The sequence below is a fragment of the Solanum stenotomum genome, unplaced genomic scaffold (genome assembly GCF_019186545.1).
Source record: "Solanum stenotomum isolate F172 unplaced genomic scaffold, ASM1918654v1 scaffold32558, whole genome shotgun sequence".
Classification (NCBI taxonomy): domain Eukaryota; kingdom Viridiplantae; phylum Streptophyta; class Magnoliopsida; order Solanales; family Solanaceae; genus Solanum; species Solanum stenotomum.
In genome coordinates this window covers 50933-73573 of record NW_026032013.1, presented here as the reverse complement: position 1 = coordinate 73573, position 22641 = coordinate 50933, and the positions used below count along the sequence as shown (strand labels likewise).

The 22641-nt window shown below is 30.1% G+C and overlaps 3 protein-coding genes and 2 pseudogenes across 3 annotated transcripts in view; all 5 read right to left on the bottom strand.

Annotated features, from left to right (window-relative positions):
- The window catches only part of LOC125852115 (putative disease resistance RPP13-like protein 1), a 59849-nt pseudogene that overhangs the window by 9932 nt on the left and 27276 nt on the right, over positions 1–22641 (bottom strand).
- Positions 1485–8010, bottom strand: LOC125852124 (serine/threonine-protein kinase Nek5-like). Its single transcript, XM_049531855.1, has 9 exons — positions 7913–8010; positions 7748–7814; positions 6939–7038; positions 6642–6718; positions 6213–6255; positions 6060–6109; positions 5357–5438; positions 4996–5063; positions 1485–1739 (listed from the first exon to the last, which is right to left on the bottom strand). The coding sequence occupies exons 1-9, from the start codon at positions 8008–8010 to the stop codon at positions 1485–1487; spliced, it is 840 nt and encodes a 279-aa protein (XP_049387812.1).
- Positions 12175–14606, bottom strand: LOC125852123 (putative disease resistance protein At3g14460; annotated as a pseudogene).
- Positions 14609–15755, bottom strand: LOC125852122 (putative disease resistance RPP13-like protein 1; the record flags this gene model as incomplete). Its single annotated transcript, XM_049531854.1, has 2 exons — positions 15565–15755; positions 14609–15471 (listed from the first exon to the last, which is right to left on the bottom strand). A coding segment is annotated over exon 2 (854 nt), but the record flags the coding sequence as incomplete, so codon positions are not given.
- Positions 20417–22641, bottom strand: part of LOC125852120 (serine/threonine-protein kinase Nek5-like) — an 8772-nt gene continuing 6547 nt past the window's right edge. The window contains exon 11 of the mRNA XM_049531850.1: positions 20417–20641. Coding sequence (XP_049387807.1) covers positions 20513–20641 — 129 coding nt within the window. The 3' untranslated portion in view covers positions 20417–20512. The remainder of the gene's footprint in view (positions 20642–22641) is intronic.

Here is a 22641-nt window from a genome sequence, read left to right as displayed (position 1 = left end):
CTCCACTAGGTTTAAAAATATTCTTGAAATAAAAATGTTCTTGGTTAATAGTTTAGTTTAAAATTAGTATTGTCATCAATAGTTTGGTCCAAAAATAATCTTATTGTTACTTGATAGATAAAAACTGTTTTTTTTTTCAAATTAATAGATTGTTATTATATTCTTTCTATAGCAAATGTTTATCCTACTTCAATTCAAAAAAGATTAGAGCCCGTTTGGATAGACTGAAAAAAGTAGCTTTAAAGTCAAAAAATAAAAAATAGGGGGAGTCCTACTTTTGGTTTTTAATTATTTTAAGTTATTTTTAACTTTGTCAAACACACTCAAAAACTAAATATGACTTAAAAATAGGTTTGACCAACTTTTAAGCTAATCCAAACAGACTCTAAGAAATAAAAATATTTATTTTATTTTCTTAAAATTTCTTAATCGTTATTTAAATGAAAATTAATGATGAGTTACTATGAACTGATATATGTCATAAATTATGAGTTAAAAAGTACATGAAGTTATTTTGTTTTGACTGATAAAATTAGATTAGTTTCCTTTTTTGAACTTGGTCTATTTTTTAAAAAAAAGACAATTTTGTGGGGTCTATTACCCCTTATTTTTGTTATAAAAAATAATGCTTTTAACAGCATGTTTTTAAAGTTAAGAACATATATCAATTTGTTTAGATATATGTGCTTAATTCGTTAGATTTACCATATCGTCTGCTTTTCAACGAGCAAATTATTTGTACGTTTATTTAAATCGTACATTAACAATTATTTTCTACTCTTTTGTTCAAAAAATTGAATGTCACAAATTGTATATATGAATTGATTATATTGTATATAGTGAGAAATCGTGTAAAATTCTTATACAATGTATATGTGTAATTAATTGTATAAAAATCATATGTCAATTGTATATATGACAATCGTGCATGATTCGACAAAAAGGGTGTGCTGTAATTTCTTAATTTTTGGTGTAATCTGTTTGTATATATGTTTGTGTAAGGTTTGTATATTGTACCATGTTCATACTTTTGTATATATGTATAATTACATTCTTTTATACAAAACTAAATATTTGTATAAATAAACTATATTTGTATTTGTATTTCCTTGTAAATATCTATATATTTTTATGTGTATGAGTATGTGTATATGAATATGGTACTTAAATATACAAATATACAACTGTCTCAAGCAATTTTGTATATACTACCTTAATATACAACTCACTATATGCATAACTTCAAGTAATTTTGAATATAACTAATAAAATATACAAATTAAAATATACAATTATGATTTAGGCATAAATTGTACATAGAAGTCAAGTAACCTTTTATATAACTAACAAAATATACAAATAACTAATACAAGTGTGATTTAAGCATGAAATATACAATATACATATATCTATATACAAATATGATTTAATCAGAATATATATATACACACACGAATATACAAATATCTATCTAGAATTGTGTTTTAAGCAAATACATGATGTTCTTCAGATTTGCCCAAATCTGATGAAGCAGATTCAATCTCCTCTGAATCACTGTTTATGACTTTTCTCTTACTTCCTCCTTCAACAATTTTAATGCCGCTTGCCTTCACGTTGTTGATGACTTTCTGAATTGCAATTGGGTCATTTTTTTTTTCCTTGAATCTCAATTCTTCAATAGATTTTTCATCTTGAACTTGTTTAAACTTTGCCATAGACCTTGCATTGACCCCAAAATCCTGAATTAAAACAGATCGAAAACGAAGGTGGATTGTCAACAACTTTGACATGCAAATGGTGTACCTCTCGCAATCCTCTTAGATGGAGAGGAATCATCCATTTTGTTTTTGAAAACTGATAGTCATATAAGTAAGAAAGTTTTTTCTGAAAAAATTATCAAAAAAGTAACAAGCATAATACATATATAATTGTTGAAAAACAAAAACAAAACAAAACAAAGATATTCACCCAAGATTTTGACAGTTACCTGCGAAAAGTGAAAACATGATTGGAGGGAGAAGGTGAAATTCGAATTTCAAATTGGAAGTGGAAGAGTGATTTTAGGAGAAAGATATGGAATGAGGATAAGAGAGATAAATTTGATTTTGTATAAAATTATATACAAAAGCAGATGAAGGGCTTTGTTGGTTCGGTATACAAAGAGGTGGTGGGTCCCATTAATTATGACAAAAATTTGAAACTATAATTACTGACAGTAAATAAATTAAACTATACCCTTATTGACTAATAACCTAGGGATGTTTGCCAACTCACGTAATTTTCCCATCAAATAATCGTATGAGATATTTATTCTCGCTAAGTTTATCAACTTTTTTGGAAAATGATAAAAAGAAGCTAAAGCATTAGTGTTTTGTATCCGTTGAGAAAAGATTCTTTATTCGTAAACCGACTCTTCTGTCAGGTTTAATTTCACGGGATTTAGTCAATTGTCTTGATCATGACCGCTCTACTATTTCACAAAGCGTTCGAGATGTACTAGTATTATTATTTAGTAATTGCGTATCTTCCTTTTTTTTCAATGTTTATTACTATACATTGCTTCATTTACTTTGTACAATGTAATTTTGTTATCATATCACTTGTTGGATTACATTGGGTATGTTGTTGTCGAGATGTACTAGTGATTAGAACTTTCCATTTGCGATTGTCCTGTCAGGTTGTATATTACAAGCCAAAATGGTGTGAGACTAGGCTGGTTTTGATGTCCTTTTAGGAAAATGATAAAACAAAGCTAAAGCATGGGGGTTCGGTATCCATTAGACGGAGATTATTTATTTGTAAACCAACTCCTCTAGCAAGTTTTCACGGTATTCAGTAAATTGTCTTGTGATGAATATTGAGATGTACTAGTCAAAATGTTGCGAGGTATTTTGTTGCAGAGAATGAAAAGATAAAAAGCAGTATTGATTGTTGGTGGTGGACTTACAAGTGTTAAACTTGATGCAGTAACCACTGTCGATTTTCCTCAGAAGAAGGTAACTTTGGTGCAAGATGGATCCAGACTACTAGAATTTAGAATGGTTAAAAAACAAGAATGTGGAAGTGAAGTAATAACACGAACAACTCAGGTGGAAACATAACATATTTCACCTCATTTGGGGAAACTATCAGAGAGGATTGCCATTTTCTTTGCACGGGAAAGCCACCGGGTTCAGAGTAGTTAAGGGAGACGTATTTGAAGGATCGAATCAATAATTTTGGAAGATTGAAGGTTGATGAAAATCTTAGAATCAAGGGTCACAGAAACATATTTGTTGTTGGAGATATAACTAATATTAAGGTAACCACTAAACTGCATCTCTTTTTTCTTGAAAATGTATCCTTTTTGTAGTGACGAATCTTGTATGTGTTCATAAGAAAAGAAATTTGTCCATTTTTCGTGGTCTTAAAAGATCGTGAAAACGCGTAAAAGCTCTTGAATGGGAAAGAAATGTGACTCCAGTTCCTTTAGAATCAGTAGTCACTCCTGTATCACCAATGGGGGTAGTTGACAATTGAATCCAGTTTTCACCATTATTTTCATATTAGAAATAGTGCGAAAAGAAGGCCATGCTCCAAGTTGTTCAAGCATACTGGTATTGAGTCTCTCGACCCTTTGATTTAGGATTAGTCAGTTCTACCCTTTGATTTTTCCCTTGCCATGTAGGTAACGCTAGAAGAGAGTATCATTGGCCTAATAATGATTGGTTAATTGATCACATTTTATTCGTGAAATGACTTGGATAGTTATTAGTCTGAGTACGAAAAAAAATCATGGGGTGATTAATAATGAAAAATTGTTATACGGTGATGTAATTTGTAATGACATAAATATTCATAAATTATTTTAAATTACATTTCTTTTTTAAACTCAACTCGACATTACATAAATTGAGATAAAGAAAATAGTAATAATAAAGTAAAATGTTCTAAGTAATAATTAAAGTTTTTGTAAGATATAGTTTATTAGTTTAATCATGATTAGGGTGGTAGGTTTAGTTGCAAGTAAACCAGCACAACTTCCAACTAATTTTTTCTCTCTCTCTACTTTCTCTCTCACACATACACACAGTTAAACTATTTGTGTCAAAATGAAAAAAAGATTGTTATTTGTGCAACTTATAAATTTGTTTATGGGGTGATTAATAATGAAAAATTGTTATACATTTATTAATAATTTAAAATTTGTTGTAGACTAGTTTTATAAGAATTTAAGTTTTGAATTTTAAGAGCATTTTATCCTTTCTAACATGAGATTTTTAATTCTAATCTAGATCAATTATTCTAGCTACAAACTGATTAATGAACACTAAATAAAATATATTTTCTTAAAATATTTTTATCTTAAATAGTTATAAGTTATATACGTTATCTCATATGTAAAATGAAAAATAAATTTTGCTAACTTAATATGAATATTATATAAGGTACAGTAAAAAAAACCTTTAAGTTTAAAACGTACACTATTTTAAATTGATATTCTAATAATTAGAGATAAGGGCTTAACTTATTAGAAGTCTAAACTGAGTTCTCTATATAAGTAAGACAGTTTGTACTTTGATTTGACATCTACTCCCTCTGTCCCTATTTATGTTCCACCGTTTAACTTGGCATAAAATTTAAAAAAGGAAGCAAGACTTTTTGAAATTTGTTGTCTAAAATAAACCTTAGACATTTGTGTGGCTATAAATCATTTCATTAAGGGTAAAAAGAGAATTTTGAAGTTAAAATTGATTTTAATTATAGAAAGACGACATTCTTTTTGGGACAGACTTAAAAGGAAAGAACATCTCTTCAACAATATAGTTGGAATTTGGATTTACTTGTCACTTGAATTCACTAACTTACAAACGAAACCCCCCATCCCAAAGTCTCTATATATGCAGAGCCAGTCACTTCAGCTTCTATTTGTAAATTAATCAATAGAGATAAAATATAAGGTCAGTTTCCCATTTCATTATGTATCCAAGGAATTGAAATGGAGATAATAGAAACAAATTCAAGAAGCCTTACAAATGCTTTAAATGCAGGGTGGTGAGCAGCCATTTCATACATACAGCAGCCTGGTCAAGAAATGAATGGATTAAAGACACAGAAGAAGCCCACAATGACATGTATATATTTCAAATAAACACGACATTATTGCTACAATAAACCAGTGTCCTCAGCGTTGGGAAAGAGATAACCTTAAGAAATGAAAGGTGTGGTAACATATGACATACAGAGGTGAGAGGTTCGTATCTCCCAAAAATTATTGGAAATGAATGTCTACAGAGAACTCCAATACAATTTGGCACCACATTCAAAGTAAGATATAAATGCACTTGAACCAGAATGAAGTAAAGGAGTTACATACCTAAGGACCAAATATCTGATTTAAAACCGTATGGAATATCCGTAAGAAGTTCCGGGCACATGTAATTGGGAGTTCCAACTACCTGGAATATAAAATAACACTATTAGCTTACGGAAACATCTCTTCCACTAGAAGTTTTAGCTTATTTAGTTCCATTAAGTGATATCTTCCATTATTTCTTGTTATTTTTTCTTTAGCCTAGCGGGTGGGGACGGGGGAGGGGATGTAGGCTAGGTCATCCTGAATGTAACACTCCTGAGTGTTCGCATCCTTGGTTTCTGTTTTCTCTATGGCTTGGCTAAGTGGGAAAATATTTAGAAACTAAATGCCAGGTTTTATTTAGGCAAAATATAGTTCAGATTGTGCTTAATCATCATGCAAGTTCGTACAGTTGCCCATATCTGATCCAAAATGACACATGTTGGATACAGAGCACATCATCAATAAAATGGATCGGGGTGGAGTAATTCAAAAGAGGTAGAAATAACAATATAAGACATATGAACCGATGCATTTCTCTAGGTCAGCCTTCTGTTAGACTAACTTTTACAGTGTAAATAATTAACCAAATGAATTAAACACCAACTTGATTTACCCGTGCCATGCTGTATCCTACATTTCATTTTAAGAATGTAGAAACTAATTTGAGCTACGTAGGTTAGGTGAAAATAACAAAGAAAAGCATCGGGTATCAGATACATACTGAAGAAGCCAAGTCATCAGCCTTCAACGTTTTCGCAAGGACAAAATCCCCTGGAGAGAAAAGTAAAAGGGCAAAAAATATGTAGGCCTACATCAGAAAAATCGACTGTATCTATCTTGACTTCAATAAAAGAACAAAAGCATTGGTAGTTACCAAGGCGAACTTTGTGTTCCTTGGTCAGAAAGATGTTTGAGCACTGACACAGAAAGGTGCAGAAATCACCTCAGAAAATAGATTGGAGAGCAAAAAAAAATTAAAAACGATATTCACAGATAATAAGATACGCACTTTAAGGTCACGGTGTAGTACAAAGTTTGAATGCAGATATTCCACTGCCAACAAAATTTGAGTGAACCACTTCAGAAGTTTCTGCATTATGAACATCTCTTGAAGGATTAGACACCCGAAAATGGCAACTAACTGAAGTTTATACTAGAGCAATAATACATTACCCCAACCAATTGAACAAAATAACTCGTAACTTAGCTATAAACTTGTTTTACCGTGTCCGTAGTCTACAATCTAGATGTACAATTAACATGTCCCAGCAAAACGATAAACTAAAATACATTGTCAACATACCTCTTCTGGAAAATATTGCCCATTTGCTTTTTTCATCAGTTCAGCCCTATCAAATGCATTGTTAAACTTAAGTTTAGCTGTTAAACAATGAGAGCCAATATGAGAACATATTGAGATGAAAATACATGTCAAGAATTTTGAGTAGCTATGCATTTACATAAATTTACATAGAGAAGAGAGTCTCATGCACCAAATAAACAATGAGAGCCAATATGAGAACATATTGAGATGAAAATTGTACATGATAGAGACAAAATGGAGCACAACTAGAAAACATAAGAATTTAGCCAAATTTACTTCTTGAAGTTTCACTTATATAAGTTCCCAGTATAGAGTGAATCACAGATGTATAATCTTTATCAAGTGATATGAAAACACTCTCAAGGGAAACCACGAGCTAGTCAAGAAATCGGGTAAAATCAGAATTGGCAAAAAAGATAAAATTCAACTCTGAAACCAAAAGAAACTAGATAAAGGGATTCCAAGAGCATCCCTGGTCCCAAATAGAAGTGAACTTCAAACTCAATAGATGATGAACATAAACTATTCATGACAAAAAAGCCATCATATTCAAACTTTTAAGCCAAAGAAAATATTTTTAATTTCCAGTACACTCTGCCTGAAATATACTATTCAGGAGAAAAAGCCATCATACTCAATGATTTAAGCTAAAGACAATCTTCTCTTCTTCCAGCACCAAAATTTCTGTATCCTTATTTAATGGCCTGTTTGGTTCCTGCTTATTTTGAAATGTGTCTTTTGTCAGAGGTGCTTTCCGTAAAAGTACATCGGAGAGTAGCAGTTTGTATTTGGCTAATCAATTTGTAAAACACTTTGCTAATATTAGAGCAACAATTTGTGTTTGGCCAAGGTCAAAGAAGTGCTTCTGGAACAAATCTACTTTCTTCAGTTTCTGAAATACAGCTCTTGCTACTACTCAAAAACACTTATTTTTTTCCTAAAAGCTCGGCCAAACAGCTCAACTCTATAAAATAAACACTTTTGACTTCCTCAAAAACTTGGCGAAACAGGCTATTAGTAACTCTTGATGCACAAAATGCAAAAACCATAACCAAATAAAATTGAGAAACAACACAATGTACTACCTCGTGATGAGCAGATCTCCTGCAACGTTCAGTTTGTCGAGCTAATCGAATCTTCTTGAGCACATACCTATAAATTCAAGATACCCCACAAAGACACAAAATCAATAATACATCAAATTCAAATATTATAAGCAGCTTCAAGAAAAAAAGAACTTTTTAAATTACTTCTTTCTTTCTTGCTTGTGATTAACTAAAATAGCAGCATCAAATGCTCCACGCCCAATCTGTTCCATGATCTCATAATGTTCCATTCTTGACTCCATTACTAAAATCCTAAACTAAACACTTGAATAAATCCAAAAAAATTATGCCAAGAACTCTCAAAAATCAGTCACACTATTTTCTTCATCAGTCAAAACAACTAAAAATTCAATCTTTACAGATCAATCCCATAGAAAAGAAAAAAACTGCCAAAAAACTTTGATACTTATAAACAGAAAACACATAAAGATTGGTTTTTTATTCAAACTTTGATACCCACAAACACAAAACACATAAAGATTGCATTTTTATTCAAGACTTTGATACCCATAAACACAAAACACATAAAGATTGCATTTTTATTCAAGAATGGTAAGATTGAACTCAAAATAGGCTTTTGGGTATTTGAGAAATCAAATGTAGAACACTTTTTTAGGTGAAAAAAGAAAAAGGGGTGGATCTTCTTAGAGTGAGTGATGTATTGCTCCTCTTTTTTGAAAAAAAATAAATTAAAAATCTATATTATTATTATTAGTACTATAGTATTTTGCTTCTTAGAAAAGGGGTTGATCTGAAGAAACAGTTGTCACAGTTCTCAGCTCTGATGAATGCATATGTGGAGTGGAAGAGCATCTATGAATTATTTTTAGTTAATAATTGATACTCAGGCAATTCCAAATTTCCAATAATATGTGATTCACTAGATTTCTTTTTTAGTTTATACTAGGTAATTTGCCCGCGCTTCACGCGGTCATAAATAATAATTACATTGAACTTGCAAATAATTCTTTACTAATATTCATATATTAAAAAATAAATAAAAAAATAGGTTCTTAAAAAAATATTAGCAATATTCCAACATGAATTTGATTATTTATCATTATCACATAACTCAAGAACCTCTAATGAATGAATTATTCAGGAAATAATAAATCATTGGTTCTTTAATCAACATTAAAAGAAAAATAAAGAAGAAAATAAGAATATATATACAAAGGTGTTTCGTAAGTTGCATAGAATTATACAATTGTGATATATATCTTAGAGAAAAATTCAAAAATTTGTTAACAGATTCAAAAGAAGAAATTACGCTTGAACATGAAAGCAATTATAACTTTTGAACTTGCATAATGAATTTCTTCAATTGATAAGTGAGAAACTTCATATCTATGTTAAAATAAATAATATGTAACCTTATATATAGTACTTTTAAGTTATAGAATTTTATATAGAATATCAAAACATGAATTCTTGGAACCGAGTACAATAATTATTTTCTGCACAATGAATATATGTACTATATGTGTATATGTTCAATATAACTGGAGACAATAACTTTGCAAAAACATAAACAACATAGTTTAAAACATGTACTCAAAAACAACAATTAACATCATAAGCATAAATTAATGATTGTAAAAAAAAATACCAGGATATGTAAAAATAGAATGAAATAGAAAGGAAAAAATCGAGTCCACTGAATGCACAGTGTCCCCGTAAGAAAAGTATTCCCCTCTAATACCTGAGGTTTAAAGAATTAGATCCTCTTAGGATGGAACGATTTTATTCACCAACGTATTGATACAAAAACAATGGTGTCAATAAGCCACTCAACAAGAGCAAAGTACACGACTATTTAATTGTGCAGAAGAAGAAGAAGAAGTTCAGAATTTTTGTTGTTTTAAAATGAGAGGAAATCCCTCTCTCTATATATATTATCTAATTAAATCAAACATTTAATTAAATATCTAATTAAAAAATATTATTTTGCGCACCTTAGGTAAAAGTTAAATAAAATTCAATTAATTAATTTTTCAATTACATAAATTGAACGGGATTTGGAAGTGGAAAAGTGGTACTTTAATGCTCAGACAAACGTATCCAAGGAATTCACATAATACATGATTAATTGCTTTAAATTAACACATCATGTATTACTTTACCTAACTTTTACAATTCCTATAATTTGTCTTTTCATTTTCTTTAACTTGACTTATCAAATTCTAACACTTCTAAATTAGTAATCAATCTTTGTTAATATATAACAATCAGTAGAATATGAATAGTTCATTAAGTATTTAAGTGTAGGTTAATAAATACATATTATGTTAAAAGGAATTTCAAAGAACATAAAAAAAACACCATATAAAGGTAACAAATGATTTCCATTTCCTTCCAGATTTGTTTCTTTAGTTGAGTAAAAAAAATCTGGCCTTCCTTCTCATTTTCTTTCTATTCCTTTAAATTTTTCCTTTTGCATGAAATAAAGAAAATGGGAGATGGAGAAACATGTAGAGTTGATACATGTTGGAATTGAATAATTGTCATATCAATTTACATGTATCATTAAACATTCATTGGATGATATATGAAGTGCAGCTAGCAGAAATTCATGAGCTATGAAAAGGAGGAAGTTGGTTTCTTTGGAAGACTTGGTTTTAGAATTTTCATTAATTGATTTATTCTTATAACGTACTGTAAGTATAATTGTTTACGGCTATAGATAATTAATACGACGTCATTTGTGTATTTGGAGGGAGTTATAAAATGATATCTTGTAGTAGCATTTTACTATAAAAGTGGGAACTACCAAGTTAAAAAATTGGGAACTACCAAGTTAAAAGTTTACATCTCTGACATTCATCTTAATTTGTTTGTTATTGTTGATATAGTAGTTGGATATCGCAGGTTATATGCCTTCATGACATCATGTGATTGGTATTGAAAAAAATTATTTCGTAATTTTTTGTATTCTGTAATGTGTCTTCATATTTGAATTTACTGATTCATTTTACAGAAAGAATTAGGAGTATCCGTGTCATATATAAATATAGTATCAAACTTTAAAAGGAAAATTTTCTTTTATTTTGATATGATATCATTGAATAAAAACTACTTTAGCTACCACAAAATATAGGTATCTTCACTTAAATAGTCGGGTAGATTTACTATTATTTTTCTAGCCGGCATACATATATATATATATATATATATATATATATATATATATATATTGATTACACATGATCGTACACATTACAAATGAATTATACATATATAATATATTACATACTCACCAATTATTTTTTTATAGTTTAATCAATTGGATGAACAACTATTTTTGTTAGTTCTTCAAAAATAATCTTAGTTGCAAATTTTTGCTACATTTATTTTCAAAACTAAATATGTATGTATTTTTTAAAATGTCATTAATATAGGAAACACGCGCAATGCGCGTGCACGGAAACTAGTTATATTAAAAGTGGGAAGGTTTAAAATACAAAGTTGAATTACCATTTTATCCCTAAAATAAGTATATTGATTCTCTTAATGTCCTGTCATATACTAATGTGACCCCTCAACTTCTTCCTTAACTATATATGTAATTGCAAAATACACACAGGGATAAAGTTCAAACAGTTGGATAATGTCTATTTGTCCAGATTTCTTTTAATGGTAAGTAAATAGTTTGTATAACTTATAAATTTGTTGTTCATATTTTTTGCATGTATATAGTACTTAGTTAATATTTTAGATTATTGTCTCTTCCTATTAGGGTCTTTCTAATATTTCATTTTTTTAATAGGGAAAGCATGACAAAAAGCTATATTATTAGAATAACAATATTAATTATATGTAGATTGTGACAAAGGATTGTTGGAGTTGATACTTCCACTATATTGTCATAAGTTAATATCAAGTTCTCTATGCTCTCTTCTCTTGTCTCTTTTTATTTGTTTTTTTTTAAAAATGTTTATGTTTCTTGTTTGTTGTTACTGTATAACTTTTTATTGTTTTATGGTTATTAATATTGAAAATTTACATTGGTTAGTTGTTTTGTATACATTAACCTAGCATGTGGTATTTTAGTATCCTCATTTGAATAATGTATTTGTACAATAATTAGTTATTTTTACTTTATGCACTTTTAGTCAATTTTATAATTAATGGTGTATTCTTTTTATTAGGAAGATATATGTACTTTCTATCGTAAAAATGGTGGATATTTTTTTAGTAAATACCAATAGATTTGAAGGGGATAAATATGTCATTTGCAATACAAAAATTATATGAAATATTTTGGGATAAACGTGCAACGCATTTCCAGAACTAGCAATTAAAAATGAAAAGAATTAACAAATAAGCAAAGTGAAGTAAACGGAAATAAAAAGCTTCCAAGGGAAAAGAACAGCTTACATCAATTGAAGAGCCATTCGTTTTAATCATCACAGGCATTTCCCATCGATGTATATGATGGGAAATTGAGCAATATTTGGCCAGTATTTCCCCTTGTTAAATTGTAGTAGTGGTTTGAGCAATGGGCAGTCGTAAATATCTAGTTTAGAGAGGGAAGAGGGCATCTCTTTTAATGGAAGGGATTGGAGCTTAGGGCAATAGAAGATGGAGAGCTGAGAGAGGGAGGAGGGCAGTGCTGATTCAGGAAGTGATTGGAGATTAGGGAAATTCCAGATTTGTAGACTTTGAAGCGAAGTGAGGTGCCAAAGACCTAGTGAATGGAGCTCATGATGGTGATATAAACGTAGCTCAGAAAGAGAGGTGAGGCTTTTGAGATGTTGGCTGCTTAATGTTTTCACATTGTTTATTCTAAGCGTTTGAATAGAGGAAGGCAACTCCCAATTCTCACCACCAACAATCTCTTCGTCACTGCCATCATGTTCGATCACTAAAATGTTGAGATAGGGGAGTCTCTGTAAACGCCACTCCTTTCGGCCATTCACCAGTTTCTTGCAATGACTGATCTCAAGGAGTTGTAAATTGAAGGGCAATCCTCCTTCAGGAAAGGACTCTATTTCTGGACAATTAGTCAGTTGCAGTATCACAAGAGATGGAAGGAGTTCCTGCATACGTTCTGGCAGCCACTTCAGCTTCTTACAGCCCTCAATAGTCAGTTTCAGTACCGAAAGTTTTTCAACATTCTCACAATTCTGAATAGAGAGACTTTCAGTGGAAGTAGGAATCAAAAACCTAGTAAGGTTGTGGCAACGAGATATCTCTATTGTCTCCAAGGTAGTGGGCAGTATGCTAAAAGGAAAGGAGGTAACAGAGTTACAATCACTAATAGTTAATTCCTCAATCTGCTTCATTCCCTCAAGTTGGGAGGTAAATAGTTGAGCATCATCAAAAAGAACTCCAACCTTTGGACAACCACTAACTTGAAAACTTTTTAAACTTGAAAGTTGGATGGGTATCTCCAAACTGAGTTCAGGGCAATCTATTATGAAAAGCTTCTCAGTGTAGAAAACTCTCCACTTCCTAGTACGTGCCATTGCTTCCACGCTGGCATATCTTAAAATCTAAGCTCCACAAGAGAGTTAAAAGGCTTTTTGGAGGACAAACTACCATAGAATTCTTCCGTCACCTCTGTTATTCCATGCATCTCTCTGATGGAAAGGATTTTCAAAGAAGGGAGTTGTCCTAGTGCTGGCAAGGAATAACAGTCCGTGCAGTTATCAATAGACAGTTTCACCAGCTTAAGAAACAAAGGATCAGCTAGCCAATTGGGAAAGTCTGTCCCTCTATATCCAGTGATTTCGACTTCTTTTATGTTTTTATGTGGCTGTAGGGCATCAAGTATGTCTCTTTCCGTTTGTGAATTGTCGGCACTACTACTTTCACTCCACTTCAAAGATAACTTGTCAACATGGTTCTTCTCCCTCATCTTTGCCTTCACAGCTTCCCTTCTATCAACTACATTTTGCAACTCTACAACTGATAGAGATCCATACAAGTTCTGTGCTTCACCCAAATCTTCCATTCTCGAACCACCTAGAAGAAACTTGGCTCCCACTAGCACTTGGAGACTTTTCAACTTGCTCAGATGTGGCGGCATCTTCAAGCGACAAGTGCTGCTTATGTCAAGATGACGCAAGTTAATCAACTTCTCCATCTGCAACGGTAGCTCCTCAAGATCAGCACAAGATGACAAGAGAAGTGTCTCTAAGTTATACAATCCACAAATGGAATCTGGCAACCTTTTAATCTTTGTCCGAGAAATATCCAAAAATCTCAGGAGCTTTAATTTTATAAACAAGTCCTTTGGCAACCGTAAAATCACATAGCATGACAACGATAATGCCCTTAAGGATGTTAGTCTTGGCAATATGTTATGCAGCACCCTCCTGCTTAGCTGAATGTCGAAATAATACTGCTGGATACTGATTGGAAGTAATGTCCTCAGCTGCTCTGATTTAAAGAGTGATTTCAATTTCTCAAAGTCACCATCTTTTCCTGTTGAATAGGACATGTGCCGACATTGTTCCAACATATGTGATCCTTTGTTCTCTTCCAACCTTATACAAAGATTTGAAGATGCAATTTGGGCCAAATCATTGACAAGGTCATGCATTAAGAATTCCTCTACGTCTCTTTCAGAAGACTCTGAGGCCATTTCGAAAAGTGATCTTGATCTCAATTCGAGAAAGTATTGGTTACCTGAATGCAACTGATGTACAAGACCATTAGCAATCCACAGGTGAATAACTTGGTCTTTGCAAAATTGATAATCTTTGGGATATATTGCACAATAAGCAAAACATTGCTTCAAATGTGCAGGAAGATCATTGTAGCTCAACATCAGCGCTGGTAATATACCATTCGAACAACTTGGAAGCTCCCATATTTCACTTCTTAAAATGTCTNTCCAGAACAAGAAGAAACTTCTTTCCCTTTAATCCTTCCTTCAATTTGACTTGTAGCTGGTTAAGATTGTCATCAACCTTCAAGTCAGTTGAGCCAATTTCTTGAAGTAACCCTTTTGTTATTCTGAAAGCATCATATGCCTCAGAAACACAAAACCAAGCTTTCAAAACAAAATGTTTCTGCACTCTCTCATCATTGTAAACGGCTTTAGCAAGTGTTGTCTTACCCAGGCCGCCCATTCCAACAATAGGAACTACAGTCAGCTTTTTTCCACTTGCATCTTCAGACAATAAACGGTCAATCAATTCCTCTATATCATTCTTCCTTCCAAAGATATCAGAATCATCAACCAAAGAAGTTGAAGGTGTTCTATTTTCTTGTTTAGGTGAACTAAAATGATCCTTTAAGCCAAGGCGACCAATTTGCTTTTCCAACACCTCCAATATTTCAATGGTTTCTTCCAACTTATCCTTTATGTTAAGAAAGAAATCATCACCCAAGCACAGGTTGAGGTCACTTACTTGCTGGTTGCTTGTCTCTGCTAGATTTTGATGTTGGCCTTCCACCTTAAGCCTCAAAGCTTCATAATTGACTTGTTCTATTAAGTTTTCAGCAGAGTCCACTGCATCTCGAAGCTCATTAAGCCAGTCGCTCACAGATGGATTTGATGCTTGCTTATTCTCTGCATCACTTAGCACAATCTGAAGACCACGCAAAGTCATTTTCAGCTTCTTTAAGAGCTGAACATGATCCTTATGCTTCCGAAACATGTTGAGAAGATCACCGTGAGGAGCAAGCCTTTCAAATAGAACATTCAAAGCTGAAGAGAGAAATGCACCGCCAACTACCTCCATTTCTGAAATCTGTAAATCAAAACAAGGAGAACACAAAATGATTCTTTAAGAATTTTGACAAAATATATCTTCAAATAGTGTCTGTAAAGAACTTTATTTTACCTGCTGAATGCTAAGAGTAATTTGCAAACAAGAAATGACCTGTGATTTCTCTCAAACTCTCTCTCTTTTGCTAGTGCTCTTACTTGTAATTGATACAACTGTGTTTGCAAACTGTCTTTTTTCCAATGGAGTCTGATTTTTCATTACTTTTTCACTTCAATAATTGAAGCAAGAGAATAAGGGTGGTTGTAGAAAGGGCCCCCCCAATTAATAAATTTCTACAGACCTCATTATTACCGTGCTAAAAGGGACTTACCAAATCATGCACCACATCTGCAAAGAAAAATAAAGAACCACAAAATGGTTTTAAAAAATTAATTTGAGAAGATAAACGTTTCTATCTTCAATTACTAAAGGAACTTTACTTTACCTGTTGATGCTAATTATAGGTCGCTTGGTAGTTGGTTTGAAAATGAATTATGCAAGTGTTAAATATCATATTTGTTAGTTGATTAAGAGGTAAGTTATTCATATATAAAATTAATTAATATGGTATTTGGTTTATAATGTAGAAATTCACGTAACTAATACAAATATAGATTAATATTAGAGAATCTATATATATTAGAGTATTTTATATAGAATAAAAGATTAAATAAGTAATCATCATATCATATCATCTATTATTAAAAGTGGGAAGCTCTTGTCTTCAAAGTTGATTTACCATTTTGCCCTTATACTAAATCATTTTTTATAAAGCTCTTGTCTTCAAAGTTGATTTACCATTTTACCCTTATACTAAATCATTTTTTATAAACTAATTTTTATTTACACCATAATTAAAAAAAATCTTCAATTAAATTAGTTTTCAATAACATGAATTGAACGGATGATTTGAAAGTGGAGTAATAATACTTTAATTATCACACTTAATTCAATGATTTAATAGGGATTGATGACAATCATCTTTCTTTCTTTCCCTGTTTATTTTTTGGTTTATTCATTTTATATTAAAATTTTGATCATTATCATATTATATCAAGTAGAAATCTTCCAAATGAAAAATTGAATTACCAAATGGCCTATTAAAAGTTAAACATCATTTTAACCTTCAAGCAACTACTATTTCAAAAAGTTTATAATATAAAAATATAAATAAACACATTTCATACAATAAAAAGAAAATGTTTGCATTTAATAATTATAATAACCATAACTTTATATGAAACGTTGGTGGTTCACTTATTTAATTGTTAACCAATGGCCAACCTTCATTGCTACAGTAACTACAAAGAAGTTGAAAAGTTGAATTGAATATTAATTAGTAAATTAATTCATTAGTAAATAAATGAAATGAAATTTCAAAGGACTGGGAAAAACATTATATAAAGGCTAAATGTAATGACCCAGAATGTCATTTTTAGAAATTTTCGTGAAATTACCATTTCATNACGTCAAGAAGTTGGAAATTCGATAACACCAAGAGCTATGATAAAATAATAAAAGTTTTCCCTTGTAGTTGTTTTGTTATATACAAGATCAGAGATAAAATTTTCTCGTATTTAACTAGAGTTTTCGAGCTTGAATGATTGAGAATTGTGATAAAGTCCTCGACAGTGAGAACTAAAACACCCCATAGAAAATTATTACCAAGCAAACTCAGATTTGGTGAAAACTTATTTGTATTTGTTATTTACCTGTTGAATGCTAAGAGTAATTTGTAAACAAGAATGATCACTGATTTGTTATTGATCGATAATTGGTACAACTATAGTTTTCTACAGTCAACAACTGACAGCTATAGGAAAAAAAATAATAATTTAAATTGAATAATTGAGGCAACAAGAGTCTTTTATCTTAATTGAATAATTGAGGCAAGAGAGGAGTTAAGGATATTTTATATATTTTGGGTGGGTGGGGGATGTGGACAGCCATAGAAGAAAAAAGAATCAAAACTGACCCTGTTTTGATCAAAAGTATCACTTTTCACCCAACAACAACACTTTTGTCTTCATAATGTTCTATTTTCATTTCTTCTTACTTTACCTATCATTTTTATACATTTTATCAAAGCACAAGGGTGAACATGTCCAACTCTAAACCGCATCCCCCTTTCTCAAGTCACTGGCAAAATTGAAACAACAAAAATGCATGGTCTAGGTAGGCGTATTCGTAATGATAGTTCGATTTGTAAATTAATAAAATGGGCGGTCTCTTTATCAGGCTCAAAAAGAGGGTGAGGTAGGCCAAAAACTTAATTGTACACTGTTTTACCCTATTCAATGAATATAGCTTTAGCTTTTTTCCAAAAGACTATTCATATTGGGTTGATGCAATTAAAATTGATGTGACACTATTTATCAACACTAAATCATTTTTTATTAGTATTATTTTTGTATTATATACAAATTATATATTTTTTATATTTTTAATTAAGTTTGCAGTATACTTAATTATATTTTATATAATATTTTTATAATATTGATTTTAAATTTTAAATTTGGTATATAATTTTTATCAATTAATTTTCGTTTGTATTATTTTTATATAAGATTTAAGTTAATTTTACTATAAATTATAAAGAAAATATAACCATTACAAAAATGAAAAGTGCAAATATAATATATTATTAATAAATAACACAATGTACTTTATATAATCGAAAACAATATAAACATTCAATAAAATAGTGATAATTGAATATCTACTCTAGGGGCAGCAAACAAATGGGTCAATTCAAATATAGATGGATAAAATATTTTATCCACCCATATGGGATACGAATAAAAAATAAGTTAACTAACGAATAATATAGCTATAACTACTTTGCTCATAGTGTAGCATGTCCCCTTGCATAGTCTAAAAATATTCTTGAAATAAAAATGTTCTTGGTTAATAGTTTAGTTTAAAACTAGTATTGTCATCAATAGTTTGGTCCAAAAATAATCTTATTGTTACTTGATGGATAAAAACTGTTTTTTTTTTCAAATTAATAGATTGTTATTATATTCTTTTCTGAATAATAACTTTTTCTATAGCAAATGTTTATCCTACTTCAATTCAGAAAAGATTAGAACCCGTTTGGATAGACTGAAAAAAGTAGCTTTAAAGTCAAAAAATAAAAAATAGGGGGAGTTTTACTCTTGATTTTTAATTATTTTAAATTATTTTTAACTATGTCAAACACACTCAAAAACTAAATATGACTTAAAAATAGGTTTGACCAACTTTTAAGTCAATCCAAATAGACTCTAAGAAATAAAAATACTTATTTTATTTTATTAGAATTTCTTAATCGTTATTTAAATAAAAATTAATGATGAGTTACTATGATCTTATATATGTCATAAATTATGAGTTAAAAAGTACATGAAGTTATTTTGTTTTGACTGATAAAATTAGATTAGTTTCCTTTTTTGAACTGGTCTATTTTTTGAAAAAGACAATTTTGTGGGGTCTATTACCCCTTATTTTTGTTATAAAACATAACGCTTTTAACAGCATGTTTTTAAAGTTAAGAACATATATCAATTTGTTTAGATATATGTGCTTAATTCGTTAGATTTACCATATCGTCTGCTTTTCAACGAGCAAATTACTTGTACGTTTATCTTGACAAGTTTTGATGAAATCAAATAAGGGAAAATTTCATATGTGGCATACGGATTTTATGAAATAACGCTCTATAGGTATAGTTTACATAATTACATTCCATAGTATAATTTAGTTTGCTATGGAGCTTTAAATATGTATAAAACATTTTTTAGGTTTTAAATTCATACAATATTTTATTTTTTTAATGAATGGAAACATGAGCATTAAATACGGTAACAGTAAATTTACATAATCCCATGATTTAAGCTAAACGTCCAAAATCAAATATTTTCCCAAAATAAAGTTCTATAGCGATAGAAAGATGATACCAACTTGTTTCCTCATACGACTGAAGCATCAAATTAATCAATTTTTTTTGTATATTCAACGACAGGTAAGGTTTTTTTGAAGGAAACTTATGTTTTGAACTGCAAGAGATTATACAATTGATTTGTATAGTGTAAACATTGAAATTTTGAAACGATTTTTTCAGTTGTGTTGATTGTAATGGTTTATAAAAAGTAATTTTCTATTTTCCCTTGTTTATACTATATTATATAAATCGTATATTAACAATTATTTTCTAATCTTTTGTTCAAAAAATTGAATGTCACGAATTGTATATATGAATTGATTATATTGTATATATATGTGAGAAATCGTGTAAAATTCTTATACAATGTATATGTGTAATTAATTGTATAAAATTCATATGTCAATTGTATTTATGACAATCGTGCATGATTCGACAAAAAGGGTGTGCTATAATTTCTTAATTTTTGGTGTAATCTGTTTGTATATATGTTTGTGTAAGGTTTGTATATTGTACCATGTTCATACTTTTGTATATATGTATAATTACATTCTTTTATACAAAACTAAAAATTTGTATAAATAAACTATATTTGTATTTCCTTTGTATATATCTATATTTTTTTTATGTGTATATGAATATGGTACTTAAATATACAAATATACAACTGTCTCAAGCAATTTTGTATATACTACCTTAATATACAATTCACTATATGCATAGCTTCAAGTAATTTTGAATATAACTAATAAAATATACAAATTACAATATACAATTATGATTTAGGCATAAACTATGCATAGAAGTCAAGTAACCTTTTATATAGCTAACAAAATATACAAATAACTAATACAAGTGTGATTTAAGCATGAAATATACAATATACATATATCTATATACAAATATGATTTAATCAGAATATATATATACACACACGAATATACAAATATCTATCTAGAATTGTGTTTTAAGCAAATACATGATGTTCATGATGTTCTTCAGATTTGTCCAGATCTGATGAAGCAAATTCAATCTCCTCTGAATCACTGTTTATGACTTTTCTCTTACTTCCTCCTTCAACAATTTTAATGCCGCTTGCCTTCACATTGTTGATGACTTTCTGAATTGCAATTGGGTCATTTTTTTTTCCTTGGATCTCAATTCTTCAATAGATTTTTCATCTTGAACTTGTTTAAACTTTGCCATAGACCCTGCATTGACCCCAAAATCCTAAATTAAAATCAATCAAAAACGAAGGTGGATTGTCAACAACTTTGACATCAAATGGTGTACCTCTCGCATTCCTCTTAGATGGAGAGGAATCATCCATTTTGTTTTTGAAAACTGATAGTCATATAGTTATGACAAAAATCTGAAACTATATTTACTGACAGTAAATAAATTAAACTATACCCTTAGGGGTCGTTTGGTTACTGTATAAGAGACATTTTATTCATGTATAAAAAGTTGCATTAGCTTTACTGTGTTTGGTAGAAGTTTTGTATTAGGTATAAAAGTCAGCATAACTTATACCACGTTTGGTTAGGGGTGGGCATAAACACCGGAAAACCGAAAAACCGAACCGAACCGAATTATTTTGGTAATTCGGTTTCGGTATTTCGGTTTTCGGTTCGGTATTCGGTACATGGTTTTGTATTTTTCGGTATTTCGGTTCGGTTTTCGGTATGCAATTTTTGTGTAATTCGGTATTTCGGTTTTTCGGTTTACCGAAATATATTAAATTATAATATATATTAATATTATATTAATTATTAATATTTAAAAATAAATATTATAATTTAAAATTAAAAACAAAAGTTTGTCTTTTCAAATTTTCAACTTTACAAACCCACTTCCCAAAAGGCAAAAATTACCATTCCCACTTCCCACGTCTAGTCGTCTACAGACTATAGCAGCGTCGATCGTTCCGGCGACCAGCAGCATGCAGCAGCTGCCAATCGACCAGTAGGCAGCCGTAGCACAACAACGACCGGTAAATTTCAATGTTATACAAGGCTAAATTTCAATGTTAACGATAATTTATTATTTTGAATCATACAATAATTTGAAAAACAGAGTAAAATAAGCAAAAAGAAATAAACATAAATAAAATAAACAGAAAAATTACAAAATTTTAAAAAGCCCACTAAGCAGGCCCATAACAAAAAACCGAAATAACAAAAACCGAACCGAAATAATAAAAATCGAACCGAACCGAATTATTTCAGTTCGGTGTTCGGTACACGTTGTACAAGAACCGAAAACCGAAAAAACCGAAAAAAAAAACCGAAACCGAACCGAAATACCGAATGCCCACCCCTACGTTTGGTTGGTAAGAATTTAAATGTTGTATAAAAGTTATTCATGTATTAATTTATACGGTGTTTGGTTGCATTTTTGTAGTCCTACATAATTAATACCAACATAACTTATGAGGGAATCTATGTATAAAGTTATGCAGGGTAGAAGGTGGAATAAGTTATGTGGGTATTAGTTATACATGTATTAAAATGATAGATTACATATTTACCCTATTAATTTATTTTTTATTTTTTAATTGGAAACTTTACTGTTTCCTATATACGTTTGTTGTTTTTATTTCTTTTTATATATAGATCATTTTCATTTCTTTTAATTTATTTTATTTTATTTAATTGGAAACTTTACTGTTTTCCTATCTACGTTTGTTATTTTTATTTCTTTTTATATATAGACTATTTTCATTTTTTTTTATATTTACCGTTTTTATTTATTTATGCAAATATAAATATTTTTTTAATATTAGAGATTTGATTGTATATTTTTTGACGGTACATATGCTAATCAAATATTAGCATTATGCTGGAGTTGTTCTATCAGTTTAGGATTTTTTTGTTTCCAAATTAGATTATTTCTAGTTGTTTTTGTTTTGTCTATTTTGTTGACCGACTTGGTCACTCTTGGACCTTGTTTGGACACATTTTTATTTGATGAATTAATAGACATGGTCCAATGTTGATTAAAAAAAAATAAAAATATTAGTATTGTATATTATTCAATATATTCCACATTTTATTAACATGTATTATTATTTTGTAAATAATATATATTAATAATTTACTACAAGTTTAATATAATAGTTAATAATTCATGTATTGTAATCTCTACATAACTAAATAATACCTACATAACTAACATCCACATAGCTAATACCCGCATAATTAAACCCTGCATAACTAAACCCTGCATAA

Coding starts and splice junctions, on each gene's coding strand:
- LOC125852124 (XM_049531855.1), bottom strand. CDS start 8,010: ATGGAGTCAAGAATGGAACATTATGAGATCATGGAACAGATTGGGCGT. Junction 7,039..7,747: donor GGAGATCTGCTCATCACGAG/GTAGTACATTGT, acceptor TTTCTTGACTAG/CTCGTGGTTTCCCTTGAGAG. Junction 1,740..4,995: donor TTGTAAGGCTTCTTGAATTT/GTTTCTATTATC, acceptor GTTTTAATTCAG/GATTTTGGGGTCAATGCAAG.